Source organism: Rattus rattus, chromosome 2 (assembly GCF_011064425.1).
Source record: "Rattus rattus isolate New Zealand chromosome 2, Rrattus_CSIRO_v1, whole genome shotgun sequence".
In the NCBI taxonomy this organism is placed as follows: Eukaryota; Metazoa; Chordata; class Mammalia; order Rodentia; family Muridae; genus Rattus; species Rattus rattus.
The window spans coordinates 118,501,155-118,516,396 of NC_046155.1; the positions used below are offsets into that span (position 1 = coordinate 118,501,155).

Genomic DNA, 15,242 nt, shown 5'->3' on the forward strand with positions numbered 1-15,242 from the left:
CAGAGACTGAACCATAAACCAAAGAGCACGCATGGGTTGGACCTAGGCTTCCCATTCACACGCAGCACATGTGTGACTTAGTCTTCATGTGGGCCCTGAACAACCGGAACAGGGGCTAACCCAGAAGCTAACCCATATCCTGTCTGTGGGATATGATCTTCTAGCTGGGCTGCCTTGTCTGACCTGAGTGGGAGAGGATGTGCCTAGCATCACAGAGACTTGATGTGCCGGAGTGGGGGAGGGGGCATGCAACTCACCCACTCAGAGAAGAGGAAGGGGAATGTGGAAAGATTATGGGAAGGGATGATTGGGAGGCAGGCAGTGAGGGGACTGTAAAGTGAATAAGTAAGATGATGATGGTGATGATGGTGATGGTGATGGTGATGGTGATGATGATGATGATGATGATGATGGTGATGATGATGGTGATGATGATGGTGATGATGGTGATGATGATGATGATGATGATGGTGATGATGATGATGATGATGATGATGATGATGATGGTGATGATGGTGATGATGATGATGATGGTGATGATGGTGATGATGGTGATGATGATGATGATGATGATGATGATGATGATGATGATAATGATAATAATGACATTCTGGTTGGGCAGGGTCGCATACACCTGCAGTCTCCCACTACTCAGGAGTCTAAGGGCTGCTTGACCCTAAGGGATTTGGGCCAACCTAGGTAACAGAGAAATCCCACTCTTAAATGATCAAAAAGAAAAAAGACATTTCTTTACTCTTAATTCTACCATAAGGTCCTGTAGTTTCTCGTTGAGGTATATAAAGCACAAGAGGCAAATTGTATCCTTCTCTGTTAAACATCTGAAGAATGCCAGAAGTCTTTTCTAAATGGCTCCAAGAACCCAAAACCTCCTCTCAAAGCAAAGACGCAAGGTTATTTTATAAGCTAGCTACCCCAAATCCTTCTAGCGCTGCAAAACACATGCCAGCCAGCAAATTCTTCCCCAGCAAGCTGTTCTCAAAAGGATTTAATCTGATGTGTTCGATAATCAACACATTTTAAAGTGAATGCAATTTCCAAAGTGTGTGCCATTAATTTTAGCTCAGCTTTTATATAAATTCCTTCCAAACTTTAAGTGCCTTCTTCCTAAACATATTTTGTTCTCCCTTTGAAATTTAATTTGAACATACATAAGGAAATGGTGGTAAGTCTCCATTATCATTTCTTGCCTTTCCTAATCTTGTCTGTATGTTAGAGAGAACTTACTATGCAGCCCAGACTGGCCTAGAACTCTTGAACCTCTTGCCTAGGCCTCCAGGGGCCCAGGGCCTTTGTTCACGCCTGGCCCATCTTGTTATTCTAATCCTGCACTACTGCTTGACAATTTACCAATACTCCCTCCCCACAAATGCTTGTGCTGTACTTATGACCTGAGGATTTACCGGTCCATTTCAGTCTCAGACTCTTCCTTTGGACATTTACCACTCTGCAAGGGTGGCAGGTGAGTTATCAATCTAAAATTGAAGTGATTTTTTTTCTCAATGTTATATACCTTTAAAGATGGGACTGGAAATCAGGGCTCCTTCTGCCTAAATGCTGAGTGCTATTGTAATACTGTTTAAAACTAATTCCATTCAACTTTTCGGCCTTTTTTTTTTTCTTTCTTTTTTTTTTCTTCGGAGCTGAGGACTGAACCCAGGGCCTTGCACTTGTTAGGCAAGCGCTCTACCACTGAGCTAAATCCCCAACCCCTCGGCTCACCTTTAAAGTATCCTTTTTCATGTTATTTCCTGTCTTATGAGGCAGAAATTAGGCCTTTTATTCCTTAAATGCAAAGGGGCAGTCCGATAATAGTTACTGGTTAGAAGAAAACAAAACTACCTACCACATGGGTTACTCATATTGAATGAAAAAAATTCATGTTAAGAGGACTTCACTCTTTCTTTTTGGTTTTGTTTAATTAAATAAGAAAACAAACTTTTCTTCTGATCATCTTCAGATACATCCTCCCTTCAATGCCCTTGCTTTACACCAGAGGACAGGTATTTCTGGTAAGCCCTCTGCTTTCAACAATCCTGCAGTGCGGCCAGGAGAGTCTTGACTCAAGTGCAGTACCTGGAATCCCGAGAATTACCTTTATGTAGCCGCAGTGGCCCACTGCCTACCGCTATGAGAAGGGTCATGGAAAAGCCTTGCTTTGTTAAAATCTTATTCCCTCACTGTGAATGCCTGATGTATTAGAACCTTTCAAATACAACAGTTATCTGAGGAATGGCTCTTTAAGGAAAGGGACTTGATACGATCAGACTACAGAGAACCTGGGGGAGTCCATCTCAAGGAACTAAGAGAAATGGAAAACTTAGGAAGTTAACTCTTTTGTTTTTATTTTTTTTAAGATTTATTTAATGTATATGAGTATACTGTAGCTGTCTTCAGGCACACCAGAAGAGGGCATCAGATCTCATTACATATGGTTGAGTCACCATGTGGTTGCTGGGAATTGAACTCAGGACCTCTGGAAGAGCAATCAGTATCCTTTTTTTTTTTTTTTCTTTTTTCGGAGCTGGGGACCGAACCCAGGGCCTTGCGCTTGCTAGGCAAGCGCTCTACCACTGCACTAAATCCCCAACTGCAATCAGTATTCTTAACCACTGAGCCATCTCTCCAGCCCAGGAAGTTAACTCTTCTTCACCAATTAGGTCATTACCACATAAATAAATGGGCTGTCAAAACTTACGGATAAAGTTTTTTATGCAATTTATTCATCCACCCAAGTGAATGGCACACATATAATATACTGAATAAGTATTTAAAAAATTTTTTTAAATAAATCTATTTTATTATCACTAAAATATCTCAAGAATGATTGTTCTGAAGCAGGTGACAGCCTTGCTATTGCTGTAAGAGGAAGCATCAAAGGTAAGCATTCGAAAATGAAAATAAGCTCACAAAATCGATACATATTACAGAATCAACAGTCAGAATGCAAGTGTTTATGTGACCAGTGTGGCACAGCGCACGTCCGTTTCTTCCCTGCTGTAAGTTTACAAAGACCTTGGGATGAACAAAGTGTTGAGTGCCACCATCCCACCCACCACTGCCTCAGGAGGCTGCACTGAAAATGAGTCCTTCCACAAAGGGACCGAATAAATCAGTGCTAGAGCCGACTCACGCTTATAAACCACAAGATACCATGACCACATACAAACCCAGAAGCGACGTAATTGCTTTACCTCTCAACTGCCGACACTAGGTACAACCCACTGTAAGTAATCATGGGTGTCTTCACAGAGCAACAGTCCTAGTCTCTGTAATGCTTCAGAAGGAGCACATGTGAGCATGCTATTCTTTCACAAATAAAGCCAACACTTTAATTAAAAAAATTTATTTCTGTGATACAGACAGAATTCCTACAGTCCAAATAAGGAAAACAGACCAAACTCAAAACACTATTAAATCATAAAACAAAACAGTATGTAAGATAAAGTCAAATAATATAATCCACACTTGGTAAGTTTATTCCCATCAATTATCACATTTCTAATAAGATTAATTTTTTCAAGTCTTAAGTTTAAACAATTAATAACCCATTCTTTAAAATAGAATGAAAAGCTATGACCAACAGAAGACACACAAGCACTTAGCAGGTTGTCAAAATAAAAGGTCTTTGTTAAAAGCTGCCGACATCTGTCAGTAGTAACCATATGGAGGCCGCTGGTTGTGGCCATACTGTGGGCAATTTGGTTGATAGTAGGGCTCTGGTCTCTGCTGTGGGTAGTTGTTGTTACCCCATGACCGTCCATGCCACTGATTTGACCGATTGTCACTTGGCCATCCTCGTCTGTTATCCCTACCTCTAAACTGTCTGTTATCTTGCAGCCTACCAAAAGAAAACAAAACTATTAACTTCCGGTTAAAAAATAAAAACAAGAAATCAATCCTACTGCAATTGAGTTCTTGATGTAAAATACACAGTAATTGAGGGTGAAAAAGCTTTCTCTGGGCACAGCACAGACACAGACTTTCCTAAGATTCTAGTCAGGTTTTCCTAAGATTTTAGTGATTTTTCTAACATCACACTGGACACCTTTTACGGGACAGAGGCAAGTTAATAAGCCCAACTGTGATCAAACTGACACCTTTGAATGCATGACATCAGGGTCATTTATTTATTGCTTTGAGTTACTCAATTTTCTACCTCATTTCCTAAAGTTTCTAAAGTAATCAAAACAATGCCTTCTTTATGAAAACAAGCTCAAAACTCCAGTTTTTATAAAGTGTATTTGTAAAGAAAATGTTAGTTTGAGACAGGGTCTCACTGTTTGGCCCAGGCTAGCCTAGAACTCATAATCCTACTACCTCAGCCTCCCAAGTACTGAAAATTTGCATCACTATACATGTGCTTACTATGTTCTAGTTGCTACTCTCTCTGGCTTTGAGAGCAGCCGTATTAAAGCTCTCTTCTCCCAGGTCACCCTCTGCATTTATCCTGCAGAAATAATACATACCAGTTGCCTCTGTTTCTTTGGTTACCACCAGCTCTGCTATTCCATTCCTCAACAATTGGAGGGGATTCAGGAGGGCGTTTCAAGTATTCCTGGTATTCTTTGTCATCCTGTGTGAATCTATTTGCAAACATCTCTTCAAAAATTGGAATCGCCTCAGAAGTATCACTCATCTTAAAATTCTGTACAATTTTTAAGATCTGTAAGAATTAAAAAAAAAACACTGATTTGTCAACTGATGAAAAAAATCAAGAAGTGAACAATTTTGCATAGAGTATGAACAAAGTTGCTATGTATTTTTAAACTTAATACTGTAGACATTTGTTCAACAGTTCTTGACCACACCATTGCTGCTGGAGCCTGAGATACTAAGATGAACAACAACTGTCATGGCCACACTTCCCAGAGTCAGCAGTCTAGGCGGGACATATATGAGGGCTGGAGAGAATAGCTTACCTGGTACCATGCTTGTCCTGTAAGACTGTGCACCTTAGTTTGCTCTCCAGACCTGTATGAAAACTCAGGCCCTGTGGTACAGATTTATAACACCAGGGCTGGGGAAGTAGACAGAGGCAGACCCTTGAAGTGTGCTGGCCAGCCAGTCTAGCTAAACGGCAAGCACCAGGCCACACGGAGAGGACCCAGTGCAAAAATCAAGGTAAGAATCAAGCTCCCGAAGAGTGACCCTTCCACACGCACCCATCGCCACATGCATACACACATAACAAAAAGCATAAGGAGACACATAAGATGTAAACATAGAGGGAGAAGCAGAAGACATCAAGAAATAAAACTAGAGAGGCAATCCAAGGACAAATTGTGAAAAACGTATCCAATGCTAATAAATTTGTATCTTCTAATAGGCAATGGGAATTATGGGTGACTTAAGAAGGGAAGATCCGGGGTTGGGGATTTAGCTCAGTGGTAGAGCGCTTGCCTAGGAAGCGCAAGGCCCTGGGTTCGATCCCCAGCTCCGAAAAAAAAGAACCAAAAAAAAAAAGAAGGGAAGATCCAATCTGTTGTACTTGTAAACAGGAAGCAGAGGCAGGAGGAACGGCAGGCCAACCTGGTCTGCAGTTAATTTCAGGCCAGTAAGGGCTATTTAGTGAGATCCCATAAACAAAAATGGCTCAGCAGTTAAGAGCACTGACTGCTCTTCCAGAGGTTCTGAGTTCAATTCCCAGCAAACACATGGTGGCTCACAACCATCTGTAATGGGATCTGATGCCCTCTCCTGGTGTGTCTGAAGACAGCTACAGTGTACTCATATTAAATAAATAAATGAATCTTTAAAAAAAAAAGGGGTTGGGGATTTAGCTCAGTGGTAGAGCGCTTGCCTAGCAAGCGCAAGGCCCTGGGTTCGGTCCCCAGCTCCAAAAAAAAAAAAAAAAAAAATGGAAGGATAATTCTCAGGCTTCCTGCAAGTGATTATACACATTATAGTGCCACAAGAACTACTAAAAAGATAAGGGTACAATGAATTTAAAGAGCGCTATGGCCCACACATCAGAGTGTCAATTCAGTTAACTGAGAGTAAGAGATGAAGAGAACATGAACAATGTTCTTGGTACACCCAGAAACCAACGAGAAAAGACTACCATACAAGATAAGAAACTAAAGAGTAGCTAATATTGGCAAGCCAAGAAGTGGATTCAAATAACAGGCAATTGTTTTATAGTAGTAGGAAATAAAGCAGAACTGCATGACTGAGAATTAACGAGGAGAAATTGAAATTCTTTTTTTCTTTTTTTTTTTTTTTTTTCTTTTTTTTTTCGGAGCTGGGGACCGAACCCAGGGCCTTGCGCTTTAGGCAGCGCTCTACCTGAGCTAAATCCCAACCCCTGAAATTTTAAGAATCTTGTATAACTGTATCAGTAGCTATAATCACAGCACTCAGAAGGATGAAACATAAGAGTTTTGAGTTTGAGACCAATTTAGGTTACAAAGGAAGACCCTGTCTTTTGCCAGGTGGTGGCACATGCCTTTAATCCCAACATTCCAGAGGCAAAGGCAGGTGGATCTCCGAGTTCAAAGCCAGTCTGCTCTATAGAGTACATTCCAGGACAGCCAGGGCTACACAGAGAAACCAAGTCTCAAAACAACAACAACAACAACAGCAACAACAGCCTCCCCCACAAACAAAGGTGAATAAAGAAAAAGGGGAAGCTGGGTATAACTTCCTAAATGTGTACCCATAGTCTCAGCTACTTCAGATACTGACATTACTTGAACCCAGGAGTCTGAAGCCAATCCATGCAACATATGTGAAAACAGGCATTTAGATGCATGGCTGTTAAAAGTTATGGGTAACTATTTTATAATCTAATGCAATGCATTATTATTCTAGATCCTGTGAGAAGTGAAAAACATCTAGCAATAAGTGAGATACTGTCTAATGGATATAAAAAGTATAATCTGGGCTGGCAAGGTTCAAACCTCAGGTCCCATATGGCAGAAACAGAACAGATTCCGACAAGTTGCGCTCCGACCTTCACATGTGTACTATGACATACAGACCCACACACAAATGAATGTATTAAAAATCAAAAAAATGAACCTCCTAACAGCTGATTTTCCTATATAATATATGGATACATTAGAAAATAAAATTTATTTAACCTTCTACCTAAAGGAAAAGATTTTGCTTAACTTGCACATCTAATCCTCAAGAAACAAGAGTACAGAGTTCACTTTTAATCTTCATCTGAGACTTGAAAATGCTGAATTAATTAAGTAAGTAGCTCTCACTTCCAGTCCCCTGTCACCAAGCACTGCTGAGCTTTCCCATCCCCCAGCTTTCCTAAGTCAATCTTCCTGTTTCTGCTGAGTGCCTCAAACCTTCTAAACCTGGTATGGAAAATGGCCCATGCTGCAGACCTAGCATTCCTGGGGCTGAGGCAGGAGGATCAACTGAGCCTAGAAGTACAAAACCAGCCCTGGCAAAGAGAAAGGACACAAACCTATTTTATGATTTGAAGCACATGTTGTTAACATCTTGCTAAAAGCTTAAAACCATATCTTTCCCCAATATCAAGTCATTTTTCCTTGTACTAATTACACCTTGTATTAATAAAGCTTTTGATGAGTTGATTAACTGGAGGATAGCTTCTTCATTGCTTTGTCTTTCCTCAAAATATGTAAGCACTTATAACAGTACTATCCTCATTCTGACAAATTAAACTAGAATTGTTCATTAAATACAAGAGACAGTACCTGGACATTTTTACCTTTCAGGCTAACTCTTAGATTCTGCCTTATTTATTATACCTATTTGCGCCTGGTATTGGCAAACTAAAATTAAATACCAAAAGACAAATGAGTTTAGAATAAATCCAACTAGGTGGTGTGTAATGACACATGCCTTTAATCCCAGCACTTGGGAGGCAGAGTCAGGCGGATCTCTATGAGTTTGAGGTTAGGCTGATCTACAGAGTACATTCCAGGACAGCCAGAGCTATGTAGAGAGACACTGCCTCAAAACAAAACAATGAAAACTCCCAACTAATTAAAAGTGTCCTCGATTCCATACTAACCACAGAAAGCACTAGAAGGATGCCCCGGTCCCAACTAAGACAGACGGTAAACTCACGGGGTAAGGAGAATGCACGACTCTATTTTCCCCATACCCTACCACATAGGTATCTTCATACTTATTCACGAGAATGGAATCGAGGCAAAACCGTAACGCAAGCTTGACTTAACCCAAGGATTTGAGACAACTACACTGTTTAATGTCTAGGTAGATTAAAAATGGGCTAGGGACAACATTACCAAAGACAAGCTAATGTGGAAGAGGGAAAGCTCAAGAGGCCTCAACAAAGAACTACAGACAGCTAAGGAATGCTAAGAGCAAGAGAAATAGTCTTCTTGAGGGAAGAGCACACCCACTGGTTATCCAATACCATATATGATTAGTCCTGAAAACACACATATAAGTAACAATATATGAACTGAGCAGGCCAGATGTACATATATATAGCAACTAAAGAGAATGTGAATTTGAAGGAGATCTAGGGGGGATAAAAGGGGAGGGTCTGAAGGGAGGAAAGAAAAATGTTATGATTTAAAAATATATAGTAAATATATAATAATTACATAAAGCATAACAACTACTTAATATAAAGCATAACAATTACATAATATATAAAATATAATTATATAAAAGAAATAATAGAATAAATAATATTATGAAATTACGGCCAGGGGAGGGTCTTGAAGGAAACCTCAAAAGATGGGGGAGGAGTTGGAGAGATAGCTCAGAAGTAGAGCACTCACTATTCTTCCCGGGGACCACAGATGAGATCCCGGCACCCACACTGAGCAGCTCACAACTGCCTGTAACTGTAGCTCCAGGGGGTCCGACGCCCTCTTCTGGCTTCTACCGGCACCAGCACACACAAACCGCAAATAGATTATTTTTTGAAAAAGACGTGGGCAGAGGGACTGAGTAGAAACTCGCCTCGGCTAGAGAGGGCAGGATTAAAGACTCAAGAATCTCAGCCCTAGCAGCCCAAAGAGGAAATTCGCTTTTCCACTGAAGAACTACAAGAGGCGACGAGACTCATCGTCTGGATCGTCAAAACCAACAAGCTAGTTCAAGCACAGTAACTTCAGGACGCATTCTTTGTCGTTGTGGCCCATACCTTCCATTGTATTTGAACCCCACTTATCTCTTCACCACAAATAAAACCACACAGAGCTTTGGGGTCAGAGGTGAGCCCAGAGAACAGACGAGGATAACTGACTGAAAACTGCGTTTTCCCAGCACATTTGACTCGTTGCTTACAACGACTTCGACAAAGCGGCTCCTTCCAAAAGCGCCTTAAAGAGCCGACCTGAGGGGAAAGAGGCTCCGAGGAGCAGCGACCTCCGGCCTTCCCCAGCTCCACCCCTCCATCCCCTCCGCCGCCCCGGATGGGACAGTCATCCGCCAAGGGTTGTGCTCACCCTTCAGCGGGACGCACTGGAGAAACCTCGGACGTCCAGACTGCAGCACCCGACACGGCTCTCCAGGGTAACCAAACGCTCAGGAATCCCTCAACTATTCGACTTCCGCTTCCGGAGCGCATAAGCCGTGAGTCGCCTGTAAAGCCTCGCGATATCTAGAATTCGTCGCGTTTTTTCTTCCTCCTGCCACGCCCCTCGCATTCGAACTTTGGCGCGGCCCCGGGTTAGCTACCTAGAGTCGAGCGACTTGGTGAAGGTAGTCAGTGACGTCTTTTCGCAGCCAGCCTACGAAAAAAGACGGGTAAAATCCCTCGAACTGGCAGTGCCTGATGCACTGAGAATAGGACTAGCAGGGAAGGCGGCTCGTCAATGGAGACCCAGAAGCGGGAGCCCGGGCGGCGCGGTGAGGAGCAGATGCGACTTGCCCATCCGGTTCTTAACAAGCCTCGGCAGTAAGGCTCCTGCGGGCCGCGCTGTCTATGCTTTTGCAGAAATGCATCCACTCCCCCACTGTCCGTATTCCGCTCCCTCCCAAAGTCTCGGCTGTTTCCTCGCGGGTGTTTGCAAGTGTGGAAGCGCTGACTATCCTAGGTGTAACTTGACCCTTTTCTCAGTTTGCTTCCCGGACCGTGCCCTCTTCTTGGGAAGACAATCAGCCTGGAAAGTTTAGTGTCCAAATTGGATACCTTTTCTTTCCATGTCCGAGTCAAACGTCACATTCTGTTGTTTGGTCCTTGTAACTCCGGCATCCATCCACTCCCTACCCATTGCCTCCACCTCATCCAAGTTCACACCACACTCCCTGAACAGCATCCCACCAGCATATCTGCACACAACTGCCCTAGATACAGTCATTTTCAAGCACAACTGGGATGCAAGGTATTCAACAAAGATCTTAATTTGGATTCAAAATTCTATTTTCTGATGTTCCTCTTCATTCCCTCGTTCACAGTAAACCAGACCAAATACAGTAGTTCGTGAATTACTCATTATGTTTTTATAGCAGTGTCCCCTTGTGCTTGGAAAATTACCACTCCCCTACACACACACACACACACACACACACACACACACACACACACACACACACACACCAGCTCCAGATGTAGACACTGAAGTTGCATCCATTCTCTAAGACTTTACAGAGAATGGGTTCCATGATACTTTCTGACCTTTGTATTAGTGCCGCTTTCTGCCTGTAGGCTATGGTTTTTATACCTTTAATTTGTTTGTACATCTTAGTAGTGTACAGCACCGTGCTTCTCATAAAGTAAGCACTCAGTGCACACTTGTGGAACGAACAGCGGAACTATGTTCTAAACTGCCCAGTCCCAGGTTTAGAAACATCAATGTAACAAAAATAGGCCCGCGCTGATGCGGGGGTGCGGGTCTCGGTCTGGAGTAGTAAGAGAGCTGTCGGAAGACAAACCTGAGTGGGAGACAACAAAGATTCCACTTCTTCAGGCCTCCAAGTTGGTGAAGTTGGCACTGAAGAGGACTTTCAGTTTCATTTAATCCAAGAGAAACAGTAGTTTAAGCAGAGTGATTAAGAGCACAGTGGTGATGCCCAGCCAGCCCTAGGGCTGTGGAGTAGGATGATGGGTTCGAGGTCACCCTCAGCCACATGGACTGTCTTAAAAAATCCCTGGTTCAATAGTTCATCATAAAGGTAACAGTGAGGGGGCTGGAGAGGTGGCTCAGCAGTTAAGAGCACTGACTGCTCTTCCAGAGGTCCTGAGTTTAAATCCCAGCAACCACATGGTGTCTCATAACCATCTGTAATGAGATCTGATGCCCTCTTCTGGTGTGTCTGTTGATAGTGATAGTGTATTTTTAATAAATAAATAAATAAATAAATAAATAAATAAATAAATAAATCTTTTTAAAAAGTAACAATGATGTGTGTGGTAACAACTGTATAAAGAATTACATTACTATAAATGGTCTTGTCCTGATCAGCTTCTTGTATTGATTAACAGTGAAGGGCAAAGTCACTGGGGAAACCAACATATATTCCCCTTTCCACAGAATTTAGGGTAGAGTTCAAAAGATTGAATTTAATGAGGGAGGCACATAAATGTAAAAGTTAGGAGCCAAACTGAATTTTCACACTGTCGATAGAATGGAAACTGTCCATTTAAGCAATCAACCCAATGTGGTGAGTCACAGTACTAAGGAGGTGGAGAGGGATGGGTGGGAAGGTCAAGGCTGCAAGAGACCCTTTTCAAAAAAAAAAAAAAAAAAACAAGATAACCCGAGTTCCATCCCTAGGACCCACCTAGTGGAGGGTGAGAACTAACTCCTGCAAGTTGTCCTTTGACCTCCATATGTGCATGTGGTACAAGGTCTCTCTCCCCCATGAATATACAGGCACACTAGAAATAAGCCCGAGAAAAATACATTTCAAAAGTGAATCAGTCAATTTTCTTCTTAAATGCCTGATCTCATGAATAGAGAAACAATTAGCCGAAATAATCGTCAGCTTCTGTAACTTTTTTCTAAGTGTCTAAAATACTAAACACCACTCACAGACCAAGGACTATGAACCTTAGTCCCATGAGTCTCATGCATCACTACCCCAGCAGCAGACACTCAGGGAGCCAAGGTTTGGAAGTGTCCAAAACCTCCGCTGAGAACAGCAGAAACAGGACTTGAGGTCAAGTCATGGCCCTGCCCAGCTCACCATTTATTGTACTATCAGACTTTCTAGTTACTGTGTCACAGACCTTGTCTCGGGGCCATATTTCATCAAGTCATGGATGACTTGTAAGGTGCAGTTATATCAAGATATATAACACTGTCCATTAACGTTCTCATAATGCAAACACATCAGTTGAAGGTATATCATTACAGTTTCAGGAATGCTAAAAGGTTTACCCGTTTATACATAGTACACTAGTGTGTGTGCAAATATATTATGTGTTGTGTAGTATACATCTTCAATAAAATTTAGTGAACTACTAGCCTTGAGGCAAAATATTTATTATACATGTTATAAAAGATAAATAGCTCCCTGAATCCTTTAGAAGGGTAACTTCGTCATAAAATAAAAATAGATACATTTAAATATAAATAATAGGTACCTGCAAGCATTTGCTAACACATATTCTCTTTTTAAAAAGATATCTCTCTAGGCTGAGAGGTGGCTCAGCAGTTAAGAATGCTTACTCCTCCTGGAAAGAGTATGGATTCAGTTTCCAGCACCTAATCAAGTGGTTCACAGCCTCCAGTTTTAGGAAATCCATCCTACCTGTGTGCACATAAACTCATGAAAATATACTCATATACATAGTAAATAAAAAAAGTCCTTATTTCTCATCTGTGGTATTAAGCCATATTTTATGATGTTGACACCTTTCTGAACTATAAATATTAACATCACTTACTTATATTTTACACTTCTGTGTGCATGAGAAGGCAATAAGCACATTTATAATATTTTGTTAAAGGCAGAGTTTAGCCAGACATGGTGGCTCACACATGCATCTCAGCCTTTGGAGGACTGCCCCAAGTCTGAGGCCAATTTAGTCCGGCCTGGACTAGGCAGTGAGGTTTTAGGCCAGTCTAAGCGATAGAGCAGGACATTTTTTTAAAGGCATATTTTTAAAAAATTTTTAAAAGTATGTGTCTCTGTGTGAGTCTGCATGTGTGCACCATGTATGCGTGGGAAAATTGAGGGCAGAAAAGGGTGTGGGGTCTCCTGGAATTGAAACTACAGGTGGTCATGTGCAGCCCTGTGGGTGTTGGTGAGCAAACCCAGCTCCTGTGAGAGAGCAGTAAGCATAAGGCATATTTTAAATATTCATCTTAAAAAAACATTTTTCCTCTGAACGCTAAGGGAAGCAGTGAAACATTCTCATTCCACATTAGAGCAGATATCCTCTCATACTGAAGACACAGCTGTGAGGTCCTGTAGAACCAAAACGACCATGCACATTTCAGAAAAGCACTCTCCACACAGCTTCTGTTTGAATGCAGACCTGCTCCGTTTTGGTTTTTTTTTTTTTTTTTTTTTCGGAGCTGGGGACCAACCAGGGCCTTGTGCTTGCTAGGCAAGGCTCTACCACTGAGCTAAATCCCCAACCCCTAGACATGCTCCATTTTTAAGGCCTCTTCCTCTAAAGAGTACTTGTGCCCCAAACCCCTAGCGTCTCTCCCTTCATCAAATACATGACCCATTGTCCACTAACGAAGAGAGAACCATCACCACGAACTCTGGGGCCAACCTGAAGTTCAACTTTCTTCTTCACCTCGGCATCTTTCAGAAATCTCAAATATGAAAACTTACAGAGCCACGAACACCTTTTTTAACAAGCCATGATGCCAAATTAGTTAAAGATGTAGCTCAAAATCATTAGCTACGAATCTTCATTTTGCAACCAAGAGCAAAACACACCGTTACCAATTACCAGTGGTACTGTTTCCAACTCAGCGACATTTCCACACTTTCAGTCTGATTCAGAGTTTAAAGTACAAAGGCAGACCCTTTCCCACAGGGCTGGCGGTAAGTGGTGTAGCCACGGCAGTCCTAGCCACTAACAGTCAATCAACTGTCCTGGTAAATACCAAGCCCCAGTTCCTCATCTACAAGGTTCATTTCCGGAATTAAAGGTAAAACATGTCCTGGCATCCTTTCTTCTGTTTTAAAATAATTTAATTTTTTTTTTGAGATTACAATTACATCCTTCACCCCTCCCTTGCCCCCACTCAACTCTCTCCATGTTTCCTCCCTTGTTCTCTTCGAAATTCATGGCTTCCTTTTGGTTGTTGTTGCAATATGTCTGTGCATGTTTATATATTCCTCAAAATGTAAATACAACACATTCGGTCTGTGTGATGATGGTTGTATGTATGTGTTTTCAGGGCTGACCACTCTGTACTGGATAACCATTGAGTGCTCTTTCCTGGGGAAGACTTAATTCTCCTGCTCAGCATGCCTTAGTTGCCTGTAGCTCTTTGTGTAGGGTTGAGGCCTTGTGAGCATTCCCTGTTTATGTTAGCATGTATTATGGTGTCATCCTTGTCTGGCAGCCATGTTGGTGAAATGTCATGGTTATAGTAGCTTCTTTGGCATTTCTACAGGTCACGATCTCGCAGCAAACTCACTGCTCCTCTGGTCCTTACAATCTTCCTGCCTGCTCCTCCACATGTTCCCTGAGCCATAGGCTGAGGAGCTGTATTGTAGATGAATCGCTGGGATGGGTTCTACGACTCTGTATTCTGGTTAGTTGTGGTATTCTGATACGGTCTTTGTCTGTTGCAAAGGGAAGTCTCCTTGATTAGGAGTGAGAACCATACTTATCTGTGGGTGTAATGATAGATGTTTACAATGTAGTTAGGAATTATGTTGGTTTTGTAAAGTGATGGTTGTAGGTTTTCCTCCAAGATCTATGAAATCACCGGCCCTGGCTAGATTTCCAGTACCATGCATGATTTCCCTCTTGTTGAGGAAGCCTTAAGTACAATTAGAAGCTATTCATCACCATCAAAGTATGTGTGCCCCTATTGAACTCTTAGGATTATGGTGCTATCCTGGCCATTGTTGTGGTCCATGGGTGTCATAACAGGGTAGGACTATTGGATGCTTCCCTCCTCTGGAAGCTTGCAAGGTGCCTTCTGGTAACATGAAAGCTGGTTCTCAGAGAGGAGGTTTTTAGATCGGATCCACTTCAGGTCCTCTGGGTTCTGTGTCCAAAGTGCATGGTGTCTTCAGCCATAGGGAGTTACCTTCCACCTCTGGGGGCTGGAGGGAACGAAGGGCAGCAGCAGTCACTTACAATGTCTAAAAGTGTCTTTGAAGACCCTGACCAA

At 42.1% G+C, this 15,242-nt stretch overlaps 1 protein-coding gene across 1 annotated transcript; it reads right to left on the minus strand.

The window, feature by feature from the left end:
• Positions 1-2,719: 2,719 nt before the first annotated feature.
• Positions 2,720-9,521, minus strand: Ramac (RNA guanine-7 methyltransferase activating subunit). Its single transcript, XM_032893315.1, has 3 exons — positions 9,432-9,521; positions 4,488-4,684; positions 2,720-3,859 (listed from the first exon to the last, which is right to left on the minus strand). Exons 2-3 carry the CDS (start codon positions 4,655-4,657, stop codon positions 3,670-3,672), a joined length of 360 nt encoding a protein of 119 aa, XP_032749206.1. The 5' UTR covers positions 4,658-4,684; positions 9,432-9,521; the 3' UTR covers positions 2,720-3,669.
• Between the last annotated feature and the right edge of the window lie 5,721 nt (positions 9,522-15,242).

What these genes read in the sequence shown, in the direction of transcription:
- Ramac (XM_032893315.1), bottom strand. Translation starts at nt 4,657, where the DNA reads ATGAGTGATACTTCTGAGGCGATTCCAATTTTTGAAGAGATGTTTGCA. An exon ending in CAAAGAAACAGAGGCAACTG is followed by an intron (nt 3,860 to 4,487) that starts GTATGTATTATT and finishes TTCTTTTGGTAG; the next exon opens with GCTGCAAGATAACAGACAGT.